The sequence below is a fragment of the Pseudophryne corroboree genome, chromosome 10 (assembly GCF_028390025.1).
Source record: "Pseudophryne corroboree isolate aPseCor3 chromosome 10, aPseCor3.hap2, whole genome shotgun sequence".
NCBI classification, from domain to species: Eukaryota; Metazoa; Chordata; class Amphibia; order Anura; family Myobatrachidae; genus Pseudophryne; species Pseudophryne corroboree.
Window position 1 is genome coordinate 287,055,515 of NC_086453.1, and position 14,823 is coordinate 287,070,337.

Here is a 14,823-nt window from a genome sequence, read left to right on the forward strand (position 1 = left end):
ATCATCTACTCCGGCAGCCTAACCCTCCCCCTAGTGCCTAACCCTAATCATCTACTCCAGGAGCCTAACGCTCCCCCTAGTGTCTAACCTAGTGTCTAACCCTAATCATCTCCTCTGGCAGCCTAACCCTCCCCTAGTGCCTAACCTTAATTATCTCCTCTGGCATCCTAACCTTCCCCCTAGTGCCTAACCCTAATCATCTCCTCTGGCAGCCTAACCATCCCTTAGTGACTAACCCTAATCATCTCCATTGGCAGCCTAACCCTTCTCCTAGTGCCTAACCCTAACCATCTCCTCTGGCTACCTAACCCTCCACCTAGTGCCTAACCCTAATCATCTCCGGCAGCCTAACCCTTCTCCTAGTGGCTAACCCTAATCATCTCCTCTGGCAGCCTTACCCTCCCCCTAGTGCCTAACCCTAATCATCTTTTCCAGGAGCCTAACCCTCCCCATAGTGCCTAACCCTAATCATCTACTCCAGGAGCCTAACCCTCTCCCTAGTGCCTAACCGTAATCATCTCCTCTGGCAGCCTAACCCTCCCCTAGTGCCTAACCCTAATCATCTCCTCTGGCAGCCTAACCCTCCCCTAGTGCCTAACCTTAATTATCTCCTCTGGCATCCTAACCTTCCCCCTAGTGCCTAACCCTAATCATCTCCTCTGGCAGCCTAACCATCCCTTAGTGACTAACCCTAATCATCTCCTTTGGCAGCCTAACCCTTCTCCTAGTGCCTAACCCTAACCATCTCCTCCGGCTACCTAACCCTCCACCTAGTGCCTAACCCTAATCATCTCCGGCAGCCTAACCCTTCTCCTAGTGGCTAACCCTAATCATCTCCTCTGGCAGCCTTCCCCTCCCCCTAGTGCCTAACCCTAATCATCTTTTCCAGGAGCCTAACCCTCCCCGTAGTGCCTAACCCTAATAATCTACTCCAGGAGCCTAACCCTCCCCCTAGTGCCTAACCGTAATCATCTCCTCTGGCAGCCTAACCCTCCCCTAGTGCCTAACCCTAATCATCTCCTCTGGCAGCCTAACCCTCCCCATAGTGCCTAACCCTAACCATCTCCTCCAGCAGCCTAACCCTAGCCCTAGTGCCTAACCCTAATCATCTACTTCGGCAGCCTAACCCTCCCATAGTGCCTAACCATAATCATCTCCTCTGGCAGCCTAACCCTTCTCCTAGTGCCTAACCCTAACCATCTCCTCCGGCTACCTAACCCTCCACCTAGTGCCTAACCCTAATCATCTACTCCGGCAGCCTAACCCTCCCCCTAGTGCCTAACCCTAATCATCTACTCCAGGAGCCTAACGCTCCCCCTAGTGTCTAACCCTAATCATCTCCTCTGGCAGCCTAACCCTCCCCTAGTGCCTAACCTTAATTATCTCCTCTGGCATCCTAACCTTCCCCCTAGTGCCTAACCCTAATCATCTCTGGCAGCCTAACCATCCCTTAGTGACTAACCCTAATCATTTCCTTTGGCAGCCTAACCCTTCTCCTAGTGCCTAACCCTAACCATCTCCTCCGGCTACCTAACCCTCCACCTAGTGCCTAACCCTAATCATCTCTGGCAGCCTAACCCTTCTCCTAGTGGCTAACCCTAATCATCTCCTCTGGCAGCCTTCCCCTCCCCCTAGTGCCTAACCCTAATCATCTTCTCCAGGAGCCTAACCCTCCCCGTAGTGCCTAACTCTAATCATCTACTCCAGGAGCCTAACCCTCTCCCTAGTGCCTAACCCCAATCATCTCCTCCAGCAGCCTAACCTTCCCCCTAGTGTAATCATCTCCAGCAACCTAACCCTCCCCCTAGTGCCTAACCCTAATCATCTCCGGCAGCCTAACCCTTCTCCTAGTGACTAACCCTAATCATCATCTCTGGCAGCCTCCCCGTAGTGCCTAACCCTAATCATCTACTCCAGGAGCCTAACCCTCCCCCTAGTGCCTAACCCTAATCATCTCCTCTGGCAGCCTAAGCCTCCCCTAGTGCCTAACCCTAATCATCTCCTCTGGCAGCCTAACCCTCCCCTAGTGCCTGACCCTAATCATCTCCTCTGGCAGCCTAACCCTCCCCCTAGTGCCTAACCCTAATCATCTACTTTAGCAGCCTAACCCTCCCCTTAGTGCCCAACCATAATCATCTCCTCTGGCAGCCTAACCCTTCTCCTAGTGCCTAACCCTAATCATCTCCTCCGGCAGCCTAACCCTCCCCCTAGTGCCTAACCATAATCATCTCCTCTGGCAGCCTAACCCTTCTCCTAGTGCCTAACCCTAACCATCTCCTCCGGCTGCCTATCCCTCACCCTAGTGCCTAACCCTAATCATCTACTCCAGGAGCCTAACCCTCCCCCTAGTGCCTAACCCTAATAATCTACTCCAGGAGCCTAACCCTCCCCCTAGTGCCTAACCCTAATCATCTCCTCCGGCAGCCTAACCCTCCCCTAGTGCCTAACCTTAATTATCTCCTCTGGCAGCCTAACCTTCCCCCTAGTGTCTAACCCTAATCATCTCCTCTGGCAGCCTAACCATCCCTTAGTGACTAACCCTAATCATCTCCTTTGGCAGCCTAACCCTCCCCCTAGTGCTTAACCCTAATCATCTACTCCAGGAGCCTAACCCTCTCCCTAGTGCCTAACCCTAATCATCTACTCCAGGAGCCTAACCCTCTCCCTAGTGCCTAACCCCAATCATCTCCTCCGACAGCCTAACCCTCCTCTAGTGCCTAACCCCAATCATCTCCTCTGCCATGGATATATATTGTGTGACTGAGCTCATTCATTCAGGTAAGACTTGGAATGCAGCTGTACCTGGAGGTATTCAACCTCCTAAGTATATGTGCTTGGCAGTGGTAAGCGCAACTCCTACTTAGGGTATAGGCGAGAGGGAATGGAAAGATATGGACTGACAGTATGGTGTCAGGGGAAAGTGAAAGAAAAGAAGTTGAGGGTTGTGGAAAATTGGGATATGTTGTAAATGTTTGTGTTAGCTTGGTTTTGTTTATGAAAAAATGGAATGGATGAATTGTCTATAAAGTAAATGTTTTATTAAGTAGGAGTTGCGCTTACCACAGCCAAGCACATCTCCTCTGGCAGCCTAACCCTTCCCTAGTGCCTAACCATAATCATCTCCTCTGGCAGCCTAACCCTCCCCTAGTGCCTAACCCTAATCATCTCCTCTGGCAGCCTAACCCTCCCCATAGTGCCTAACCCTAATCATCTCCTCCAGCAGCCTAACCCTAGCCCTAGTGCCTAACCCTAATCATCTACTTCGGCAGCCTAACCCTCCTATAGTGCCTAACCCTAATCATCTCCTCTGGCAGCCTAACCCTTCTCCTAGTGCCTAACCCTAACCATCTCCTCCGGCTACCTAACCCTCCACCTAGTGCCTAACCCTAATCATCTACTCCGGCAGCCTAACCCTCCCCCTAGTGCCTAACCCTAATCATCTACTCCAGGAGCCTAACGCTCCCCCTAGTGTCTAACCCTAATCATCTCCTCTGGCAGCCTAACCCTCCCCTAGTGCCTAACCTTAATTATCTCCTCTGGCATCCTAACCTTCCCCCTAGTGCCTAACCCTAATCATCTCCTCTGGCAGCCTAACCATCCCTTAGTGACTAACCCTAATCATCTCCTTTGGCAGCCTAACCCTTCTCCTAGTGCCTAACCCTAACCATCTCCTCTGGCTACCTAACCCTCCACCTAGTGCCTAACCCTAATCATCTCCGGCAGCCTAACCCTTCTCCTAGTGGCTAACCCTAATCATCTCCTCTGGCAGCCTTACCCTCCCCCTAGTGCCTAACCCTAATCATCTTTTCCAGGAGCCTAACCCTCCCCGTAGTGCCTAACCCTAATCATCTACTCCAGGAGCCTAACCCTCTCCCTAGTGCCTAACCGTAATCATCTCCTCTGGCAGCCTAACCCTCCCCTAGTGCCTAACCCTAGTCATCTCCTCTGGCAGCCTAACCCTCCCCTAGTGCCTAACCTTAATTATCTCCTCTGGCATCCTAACCTTCCCCCTAGTGCCTAACCCTAATCATCTCCTCTGGCAGCCTAACCATCCCTTAGTGACTAACCCTAATCATCTCCTTTGGCAGCCTAACCCTTCTCCTAGTGCCTAACCCTAACCATCTCCTCCAGCTACCTAACCCTCCACCTAGTGCCTAACCCTAATCATCTCCGGCAGCCTAACCCTTCTCCTAGTGGCTAACCCTAATCATCTCCTCTGGCAGCCTTCCCCTCCCCCTAGTGCCTAACCCTAATCATCTTTTCCAGGAGCCTAACCCTCCCCGTAGTGCCTAACCCTAATCATCTACTCCAGGAGCCTAACCCTCCCCCTAGTGCCTAACCGTAATCATCTCCTCTGGCAGCCTAACCCTCCCCTAGTGCCTAACCCTAATCATCTCCTCTGGCAGCCTAACCCTCCCCATAGTGCCTAACCCTAATCATCTCCTCCAGCAGCCTAACCCTAGCCCTAGTGCCTAACCCTAATCATCTACTTCGGCAGCCTAACCCTCCCATAGTGCCTAACCCTAATCATCTCCTCTGGCAGCCTAACCCTTCTCCTAGTGCCTAACCCTAACCATCTCCTCCGGCTACCTAACCCTCCACCTAGTGCCTAACCCTAATCATCTACTCCGGCAGCCTAACCCTCCCCCTAGTGCCTAACCCTAATCATCTACTCCAGGAGCCTAACGCTCCCCCTAGTGTCTAACCTTAATCATCTCCTCTGGCAGCCTAACCCTCCCCTAGTGCCTAACCTTAATTATCTCCTCTGGCATCCTAACCTTCCCCCTAGTGCCTAACCCTAATCATCTCTGGCAGCCTAACCATCCCTTAGTGACTAACCCTAATCATTTCCTTTGGCAGCCTAACCCTTCTCCTAGTGCCTAACCCTAACCATCTCCTCCGGCTACCTAACCCTCCACCTAGTGCCTAACCCTAATCATCTCTGGCAGCCTAACCCTTCTCCTAGTGGCTAACCCTAATCATCTCCTCTGGCAGCCTTCCCCTCCCCCTAGTGCCTAACCCTAATCATCTACTCCAGGAGCCTAACCCTCTCCCTAGTGCCTAACCCCAATCATCTCCTCCAGCAGCCTAACCTTCCCCCTAGTGTAATCATCTCCGGCAACCTAACCCTCCCCCTAGTGCCTAACCCTAATCATCTCCGGCAGCCTAACCCTTCTCCTAGTGGCTAACCCTAATCATCATCTCTGGCAGCCTCCCCGTAGTGCCTAACCCTAATCATCTACTCCAGGAGCCTAACCCTCCCCCTAGTGCCTAACCCTAATCATCTCCTCTGGCAGCCTAAGCCTCCCCTAGTGCCTAACCCTAATCATCTCCTCTGGCAGCCTAACCCTCCCCTAGTGCCTAACCCTAATCATCTCCTCTGGCAGCCTAACCCTCCCCCTAGTGCCTAACCCTAATCATCTACTTTAGCAGCCTAACCCTTCCCCTAGTGCCCAACCATATTCATCTCCTCTGGCAGCCTAACCCTTCTCCTAGTGCCTAACCCTAATCATCTCCTCCGGCAGCCTAACCCTCCCCCTAGTGCCTAACCATAATCATCTCCTCTGGCAGCCTAACCCTTCTCCTAGTGCCTAACCCTAACCATCTCCTCCGGCTGCCTATCCCTCACCCTAGTGCCTAACCCTAATCATCTACTCCAGGAGCCTAACCCTCCCCCTAGTGCCTAACCCTAATAATCTACTCCAGGAGCCTAACCCTCCCCCTAGTGCCTAACCCTAATCATCTCCTCCGGCAGCCTAACCCTCCCCTAGTGCCTAACCTTAATTATCTCCTCTGGCAGCCTAACCTTCCCCCTAGTGTCTAACCCTAATCATCTCCTCTGGCAGCCTAACCATCCCTTAGTGACTAACCCTAATCATCTCCTTTGGCAGCCTAACCCTCCCCCTAGTGCTTAACCCTAATCATCTACTCCAGGAGCCTAACCCTCTCCCTAGTGCCTAACCCTAATCATCTACTCCAGGAGCCTAACCCTCTCCCTAGTGCCTAACCCCAATCATCTCCTCCGACAGCCTAACCCTCCTCTAGTGCCTAACCCCAATCATCTCCTCTGCCATGGATATATATTGTGTGACTGAGCTCATTCATTCAGGTAAGACTTGGAATGCAGCTGTACCTTGAGGTATTTAACCTCCTAAGTATATGTGCTTGGCAGTGGTAAGCGCAACTCCTACTTAGGGTATAGGCGAGAGGGAATGGAAAGATATGGACTGACAGTATGGTGTCAGGTGAAAGTGAAAGAAAAGAAGTTGAGGGTTGTGGAAAATTGGGATATGTTGTAAATGTTTGTGTTAGCTTGGTTTTGTTTATGAAAAAATGGAATGGATGAATTGTCTATAAAGTAAATGTTTTATTAAGTAGGAGTTGCGCTTACCACTGCCAAGCACATCTCCTCTGGCAGCCTAACCCTCCCCTAGTGCTTAACCATAATCATCTCCTCTGGCAGCCTAACTCTCCCCTAGTGCCTAACCCTAATCATCTCCTCCGGCAGCCTATCCCTCACCCTAGTGCCTAACCCTAATCATCTACTCCGGCAGTCTAACCCTCCCTTAGTGCCTAACCCTAATCATCTCCTCCGGCAGCCTATCCCTCACCCTAGTGCCTAACCCTAATCATCTACTCCGGCAGCCTAACCCACTAGTGTCTAACCCTAATCATCTACTCCGGCAGCCTAACCCTCCCCCAAAGTGCCTAACTCTAATCATCTCCTCCGGCAGCCTAACCCACTAGTGCCTAACTCTAATCATCTCCTCTGGCAGCCTAACCCCTCTCCTAGTGCCTAACCCTAATCATCTCCTCCGGCAGCCTATCCCTCACCCTAGTGCCTAACCCTAATCATCTACTCCAGCAGCCTAACCCTCCCCCTAGTGCCTAACCCTAATCATCTACTCCGGCAGCCTAACCCACTAGTGCCTAACTCTAATCATCTCCTCTGGCAGCCTAACCCCTCTCCTAGTGCCTAACCCTAATCATCTCCTCCGGCAGCCTATCCCTCCCCCTAGTGCCTAACCCTAATCATCTATTTCGGCAGCCTAACCCACTAGTGTCTAACCCTAATCATCTACTCCGGCAGCCTAACCCTCCCCCAAAGTGCCTAACCCTAATCATCTCCTCCGGCAGCCTAACCCACTAGTGCCTAACTCTAATCATCTCCTCTGGCAGCCTAACCCCTCTCCTAGTGCCTAACCCTAATCATCTCCTCCGGCAGCCTATCCCTCACCCTAGTGCCTTGGGATAGGCTGAGAAAGTAATGGAAAAAAGAAGAAAAGGGGAAAGTAAACAGACAGGATGGCAGTAAGGGACAGGAGGGGATAATATAGGGACAAGGAGACTGTGACGTTGAGCTTTGGTGTCTGCCCTTATGGAATCTTGCTGTAGGTTCTATAGTCGTTACCAGGGAACAGTTCTTACAATAAATGACTTGTAGGTCAACATAAACAGACTACATAATGTAGATCCCACCCGTCACAATAGTCTGGGCAGCTCCATCTATACACTTGATGTACTGCCAAATATATTAGGTATGGCACTGGATGGCTCCACATCAAATGACCCCACCATAAAGGTAAGTTATATTAAATCCCGGCCACATATTCATTAGTACAACTGTGATAATAAAGAAAGTACGTTGCCCGTAATAAACTCAGTATTAAATAGAGCCCTATATAATATTTTGTACTGCTCACTGTTGTGATCCCACTACTGCTTCCAAGCCACGTTGATTCTATAAACCTTAGTGCAGTATATAATGGAAGTGACCTATGTAGAAATGCTCACATTGGGGGTAATTCTGAGTTGATCGCAGCAGGAACTTTGTTAGCAGTTGGGCAAAACCATGTGCACTGCAGGTGGGGCAGATGTAACATGTGCAGAGAGAGTTAGATTTGGGTGGGGTGTGTTCAATCTGCAATCTAATTTGCAGTGTAAAAATAAAGCAGCCAGTATTTACCCTGCACAGAAACAAAATAACCTACCCAAATCTAACTCTCTCTGCACGTTATATCTGCTCCACCTGCAGTGCACATGGGCCCTCATTCCGAGTTGTTCGCTCGCTAGCTGCTTTTAGCAGCAGTGCACACGCTAGGCCGCCTCCCTCTGGGAGTGTATCTTAGCTTAGCAGAATAGCGAACGAAAAAAGATTAGCAGAATTGCTAATAAATAATTCTTTGCAGTTTCTGAGTAGCTCCAGACCTACTCACAGATTGCGATCAGCTCAGTCCGTTTAGTTCCTGGTTTGATGTCACAAACACGCCCTGCGTTCGGCCAGCCACTCCCTCGTTTCTCCAGACACTCCCGCGTTTTTCCCTGATACGCCTGCGTTTTTTAGCACACTCCCGGAAAACGCTCAGTTACCACCCAGAAACGCCCTTTTCCTGTCAATCATTTACCGATCAGCAGAGCGACTGAAAAGCACTGCAGAATCCACAGCAAATCTGCTAAGTTTTTAGTTAAATAACTAAGTGCATGCACCCTGCGTGCCTTGCGCATGCGCAATTAGCAACAAATCGCAGCGTAGCGAAAATCGTCAACGAGCGAACAACTCGGAATGAGGGCCATGGTTTTGCCCAACTGCTAACAAAGGCCCTCATTCCGAGTTGATCGGTCGCAAGGCGAATTTAGCAGAGTTACACACGCTAAGCCTACGCCTACTGGGAGTGTATCTTAGCTTCTTAAAATTGCGACCGATGTATTCGCAATATTGCGATTACTAACTACTTAGCAGTTTCAGAGTAGCTCCAGACTTACTCTGCCTGTGCGATCAGTTCAGTGCTTGTCGTTCCTGGTTGACGTCACAAACACACCCAGCGTTCGCCCAGGCACTCCCACCGTTTCCCCGGCCACTCCTGCGTTTTTTCCGGAAACGGTAGCGTTTTCAGCCACACGCCCCTGAAACGCCGTGTTTCCGCCCAGTAACACCCATTTCCTGTCAATCACATTACGATCGCCGGAGCGAAGAAAAAGCCGTGAGTAAAATTACTTTCTTCATAGTAAAGTTACTTGGCGCAGTCGCAGTGCGAACTTTGCGCATGCGTACTAAGCGGATTTTCACTGCGATGCGATGAAAAAGAACGAGCGAACAACTCGGAATGAGGGCCAAAGTTCCTGCTGCGATCAACTCAGAATTACCCCCAGTATACACAAATGTACGTTACACAAATAGTCTCACTGTTCACAGTGTAAACAGGGGTGCAGTCAACCTTCAAGTGTCCATTAGAAGAGAATATTTATAATGAGTTCACATGCCTCTAGGAGTGGGGCTCAATATTGTTTCTCAGTATAAATAAATGAATTGTAAACACACTAATTACCTTGCAGAATAATTGGAGATAATCGTTGTAAGCTGATGTAGATAAGGCACTCCATAAACAACCACGTTCTCATCGTCGTGAAGCTGGATACTCACAGAGGACATTACTCCTTGGACAAAGCTGGTCCAGTTAAAACTCTAAAAAAAAAAAAGAAAAAAAAAAAGAATTTAATTTCAAAGTCCTTTTAACCCTGTTTGAATAAAACATTACATTAATTTTACATTTTATTTTAGGAATAAGATAATTTATTTACAGTGAAGCTGGACTCGGTCTGATTCCGTTATGGACGCTGCTGTATCCGCATTAACGCTCATTGGCAGAGTCATGGATGCGATAATACGCGAATGCTAGTTTCAGCCTGCCCCATGTCCGCTAACATGCGCTGGAATGTCTAAGCCCTGAGATGCCCATTTTATGTGCCCCCAGTAGCACTGCCGGTGGTTCTAGACAGTCCACCATCAGCGCATAATCGCAGCCAGCATCGACAATGGTAGATGCAGTGTCTCTGTCTAAAGTGTGGAAGTGGCCCTATCTCTGAGAGTACTGTACACTTGCTGTGACATGCCTGCAACATTCCCATTACCTGCCCAAGAGACAGTCTCTTTATGCGCTCCCTTCAGACCACCTACCAAACACACTTGGAATGCCCATTACTTTGCCACACCATCTCAGATGCCATAATGAGGGGTTTGGCTGCACAGGATGTAATGGCCTGGGGGCCGGTAGCAGCCGTACTTACCCTCAGCTGCAGACCGCGCCCTGCTGCGGCTCATGACTCCAACACTGTGGGAGCTGTTCTGCCACTTGGAGCGTCTGTAAAGTTGGATATACACTGGCTGATATATCGGCCGTTCAGTTGGATATATCGGTAGGTGTGTACCCCTGATAATTGTTCACAGATATATTGCATAGGACATGCAGCACAGCGGATGGATGATATATCTGCGGATATGTCTGCGCATCATGCTGTGTGTATAGGCGGTCTGCCCACTGCCTGTACACTTGCAGAGGCCGCCAGTGACTGACATCACAACTGGGCTGGCACATGTAAACGCCCGTCCAGTTGTGGTGTCAGGCAAAAAGTGTGTATGCACTTACTGATCGTCTGATAGGTCATCAGATTGGCTGGATGGACAATCTGTCAGCCTAGCATGTATCCAGCTATAGACGCTCAGAGCAACAAGCTACTGAGGGGCTGATTCAGACCTGATCGGTGCTGTGCGATCAGGTCTGAACTGTGCATGCTAGACAGACGACAGCTGTCGTAGCCCTGCGATCTCCTCTGCCTGATTGACAGGCAGAGGCAGTGGCTGGGCAGGAGGGGGCAGGCCGGCGGCGTTTGGCCGCCATTTAGAGGGTGCGGTCCAGGCAATGTAGGTGTGCCCGGACCGTTGGGGGGGCAGGCCACGGCAGCTGCGTGATGTCACACGCAGCCGCTGCAACCCGGGCAGCGATGAGTAGCTCCCTACCAGCGCGCAGGAGCTGCGCTGGCTGGGTGCTACTCCTGAAGTACAAAAGCATTGCCGCTGTGCAATGCTTTTGTACTTGTGCGACGGGGCAGGGACTGACATGCAGGGCAGGCTAGCCCTGTGCTGGGCGTTCCCCCACATGTCAGTGTGACAGATCGTAGCTGTGCTAAATTTAGCACATCTACGATCAGGTCTGAATTAGCCCCTGAGTCGGAACAATGGGGGTCATTCTGAGTTGATCGCTAGCTGCTTTTGTTTGCAGCGCAGCGATTAGGTAAAATAGCGGCACTTCTGCGCATGCGTATGGGGCGCACACGCAACGTACTTTCACAAAAGCCGATGTAGTTTCACACAAGGTCTAGCGACGCTTTTCAGTCGCACTGCTGGCTGCAGAGTGATTGACAGGAAGTGGGAGTTTCTGGGAGGTAACTGACCGTTTTCGGGGAGTATGTGTAAAAACGCAGGCGTGCCAGATAAAAACGCAGGAGTGGCTGGGAAAACGTAGGTGTGGCTGGCCGAACGCAGGGTGTGTTTGTGATGTCAAAACAGGGACTAAACAGACTGAAGTGATCGCTAGCTAGGAGTAAGGATCGAGCTACTCTGAAACTGCACAATCGTTCGCACTACTGCTAAGCTAAGATACACTCCCAGAGGGCGGCGGCATAGCGTTTGCACTACTGCTAAAAGCAGCTAGCGAGCAATCAACTCGGAATGAGGGCCAATATGACCTACCCTTGGGGCATTTAGTTAGGATGGCTGCAGGCAGCAGAGTCAGTTTACCACATGCATCATAGGAGTTTTTTGAATTCTTGGGGGATTTATGTAAATAATCACTCAACTGCGCCAACATCAACACTGTGTTCAGTTTGCGTCTACCCCTGACTCAGGCCACCTGTTTCTGTGATCTAAAACCATAAATGTTGCACATTTCTTCTCACTCTCTGAATTTGCTGATTTGTCTTTACTAAACACCTTCTTAAAGCTACAGAACACTGAATATCTCATATTACATCTTCTGTAAAAGCACACCAAGAAGTCACTCTGATTTACTGAGCTAATTACTCTGCATTGGTGAGTTGCCAGATCTGATAGGCTTACCCCTTTGCACATGGTGCAAAAAGGACATATATACAGTATTCGGTAGAGGCAAATCCTCTGCAAGTCTTAAGAGAATACCATTCTTTCAAATAATTTCATGGAGGAACTGTATTCCTGCCTGTTTTCTCGGCACTGTCTAGCGTGGGCAGGGATACGATGACGCGACTATGGTGCCACGCCCCTGGACGGCTCGCTTTACACGTCGGCCACGCCCCCAGACCGCCTTACACTGCCAGACACGCCCCCATTAGCCTACCACGCTGCAGCCTCCTGGAGGATGGTGCAGCAAGATAGGCAACTATGATACAGTCATCAGTGATACAGTCAGCAGCAGTTTGGGAGGGAGAGCAGGAACATGTCTGTACACAATGTCTCATAGTGTATCCACTCACAAATAGTCCTGTCCCCACACTCATTACAGATGCCACACACACACACCTGTCCCCAGTGGCGGATCCAGGGGGGGGGGCACTCGCGCCCGTGCCCCCCCTGTCATTTGTGGCTTCCCCGTCCCCCGTCCCCCGCGGCGTCGGCGCCGCACAGGGAGATGACGGGCGCCCGCTGAGATTGTGTTACCAGCGGGCGCCCGTCTCCCTGCACAGCGGTAGCCGGAGGCAAGAGCTCAGTACTGAGCTCCGGCTTCCGGCGCTGTCACTGCGCCGTGCGCTATGGGAGAGACGTCAGTCATGACGTCTCTCTCATAGTACTGAGGAGAGGACGCCAGCCAGGAGGACTGCAGCGGCGCGGGAACGGGGCTCGGTAAGTATTATGTTTTTTTCTTCCTTAATGCAGCGGGGGCATCTCCTGGGGGAAACTACGGGGGGACATTACTACTGGGGGGGCACCAACAAGGGGCATTACTACTGGGGGGGGGGCATCAACAAGGGGCATTACTACTGAGGGGGGGCATTGCTACTGGGGGCATTATAACTGGGGGCATCACTACTGGGGGGGGGCAGCTACTGGGGGCATTATTACTGGGGGGGGGCAGTTACTGGGGGCATTATTACTGGGGGGCACCTACAGGGGGCATTACTACTTGGGGGCTAAACTACAGGGGCATTACTACTTGGGGGCTAAACTACAGGGGGAGCCAAACTACTGGGGGCATAACTACAGGGGCCAAACTATTGGGGGCATTACTACTTGGGGGCTAAACTACAGGGGGAGCCAAACTACTGGGGGCATAACTACAGGGGCCAAACTATTGGGGGCATTACTACTGGAGGCTAAACTATAAGGGGGGCATAACTACAGGGGCTAAACTGCAATGGGGCAAACTACAGGGGGGCATTACTACTGGTGGCTAAACTATAAGGGGGGTGTCACGATCCGGGTATCTGGACGCCATTTCTTACCCATCAGATGCCTCCTAAGGCTGGCTCAGCGCTCCAGGACCGGATCCCATCTGTTATCCTCATGTTCACATTCCTGCATCCTCTCCTGTCTCTCTGAGACGCTGTCACGGTAACGCCTTATTACATCTGGCATGGCGTCTCCCGCGGCCTCCGCCGCCGTCCCTGAGCTTCTGCATGCAGAGTGTCAGAGTGGCGATTACGCCAGCCGCGGCCTCCGCTGTGTCCGCGTGGTTGGATGTGCACTTGTCAGCCTGGCGTCTCCTGTCTCCAGTGGCCGGCGCCGCCATTACTGTTTTCATTACCACATGGATTACAAACCAAACTTCCCTCCAAGTGTCTGCATGGGCGCAGCCATCTTGGATTCTGTCAGCTGATCATTAACTCCAATCTGTTGTCAGTATTGTTAATCTGCATAATTGCCTAGCCAATCCCTTCCTTGCTGCAGGTATAAATACACTGTGCCTGAGCAAGGAAGGCGTCAGTGCTTTGGTTGTCAAACCTAGTTCCTGTTTGTCTCTCTCCTGTGATTGTCTTCCAGGTTCCAGCTCCTGTCTCAAGACTTCCACCATAGAGACCCGCACCAGCATTCCACCTGCGGTGTAGCCTGACTCTCCAATCCATTGTGGATTCATCTGTTTCCAGCTACAACATTACCTGCTTCCAGCTCAGCTTTCAGCAGAGTACAGCTTCCCTTAAAGGGCCGGTGTCCTTTCTACACTTTACCACTCTCCACCGGTATTATTATTTCTCCGCTCTCAAGTTCTACATTTCAGTTCATATTTCATCGCTCCCAAGTTCATCTATTATTTAACTGGTTCCAGCCAGTATCCACTCCGTGCTAACAACAGTCTGGTTCCAGCCAGTATCCACAGCAGCTGTTTTACCTTCAGCAACCCAGCTTTTCCTGGAACACCAGCTGGCACAATCCTGGGTTATCTCCATTGCTACAGTCGGGCCTGGTAAGGACTTTCCATCTAGAAGATCATAAGAACTATCTCACACTACCAGTGCCCTGTGGCTCCTGCCATCCTGTAGTACCCAGGAACTGTATTTATTATTTGCTGACTTTTACGTTTTCTTTTACTGCTGCTGTGTTGCGGAGTTGTCATAATAAACATCATTGACTTTTATCCAAGTTGTCGTGGTCACGCCTTCGGGCAGTTATTATTCATGTTACTTACATGTCCAGGGGTCTGATACAACCTCCCAGGTTCCGGTACATCTCAGCCCCTACAACTGAGGCTGCCTCCCGTCAGCTCAGGCCCTCAGTTGTGACAGTAAGCACTGACCTAATGAATCCAGCCGGAGACCAGGATCAAGCGGCCAGGCCGATGCAAGAACTGGCAGCCCGACTAGAACATCAGGAGGCTGCACAGGGCCACCTCATCCGCTGTCTCCAGGATCTCTCTACTCGGCTGGATGGGATTCAGACAACTCTCCGTGGATCAGGCGCATCTGGTGCGTCAACCACAGTGACTCCAGCTATAACCCCACCCACCTTACCCATTTCTGCTCCACGTCTTCATCTTCCAACGCCAGCAAAATTTGACGGATCTCCAAGATTCTGCAGGG

The 14,823-nt window shown here is 51.0% G+C and overlaps 1 protein-coding gene across 2 annotated transcripts in view; it reads right to left on the reverse strand.

Moving 5' to 3' along the window:
- MMEL1 (membrane metalloendopeptidase like 1) overlaps positions 1–14,823 on the reverse strand; it is a 536,727-nt gene that overhangs the window by 83,703 nt on the left and 438,201 nt on the right. For both annotated transcript variants that reach the window (XM_063943337.1, XM_063943336.1), the window contains exon 11: positions 9,327–9,463. In XM_063943337.1, coding sequence (XP_063799407.1) covers positions 9,327–9,463 — 137 coding nt within the window. The remainder of the gene's footprint in view (positions 1–9,326; positions 9,464–14,823) is intronic.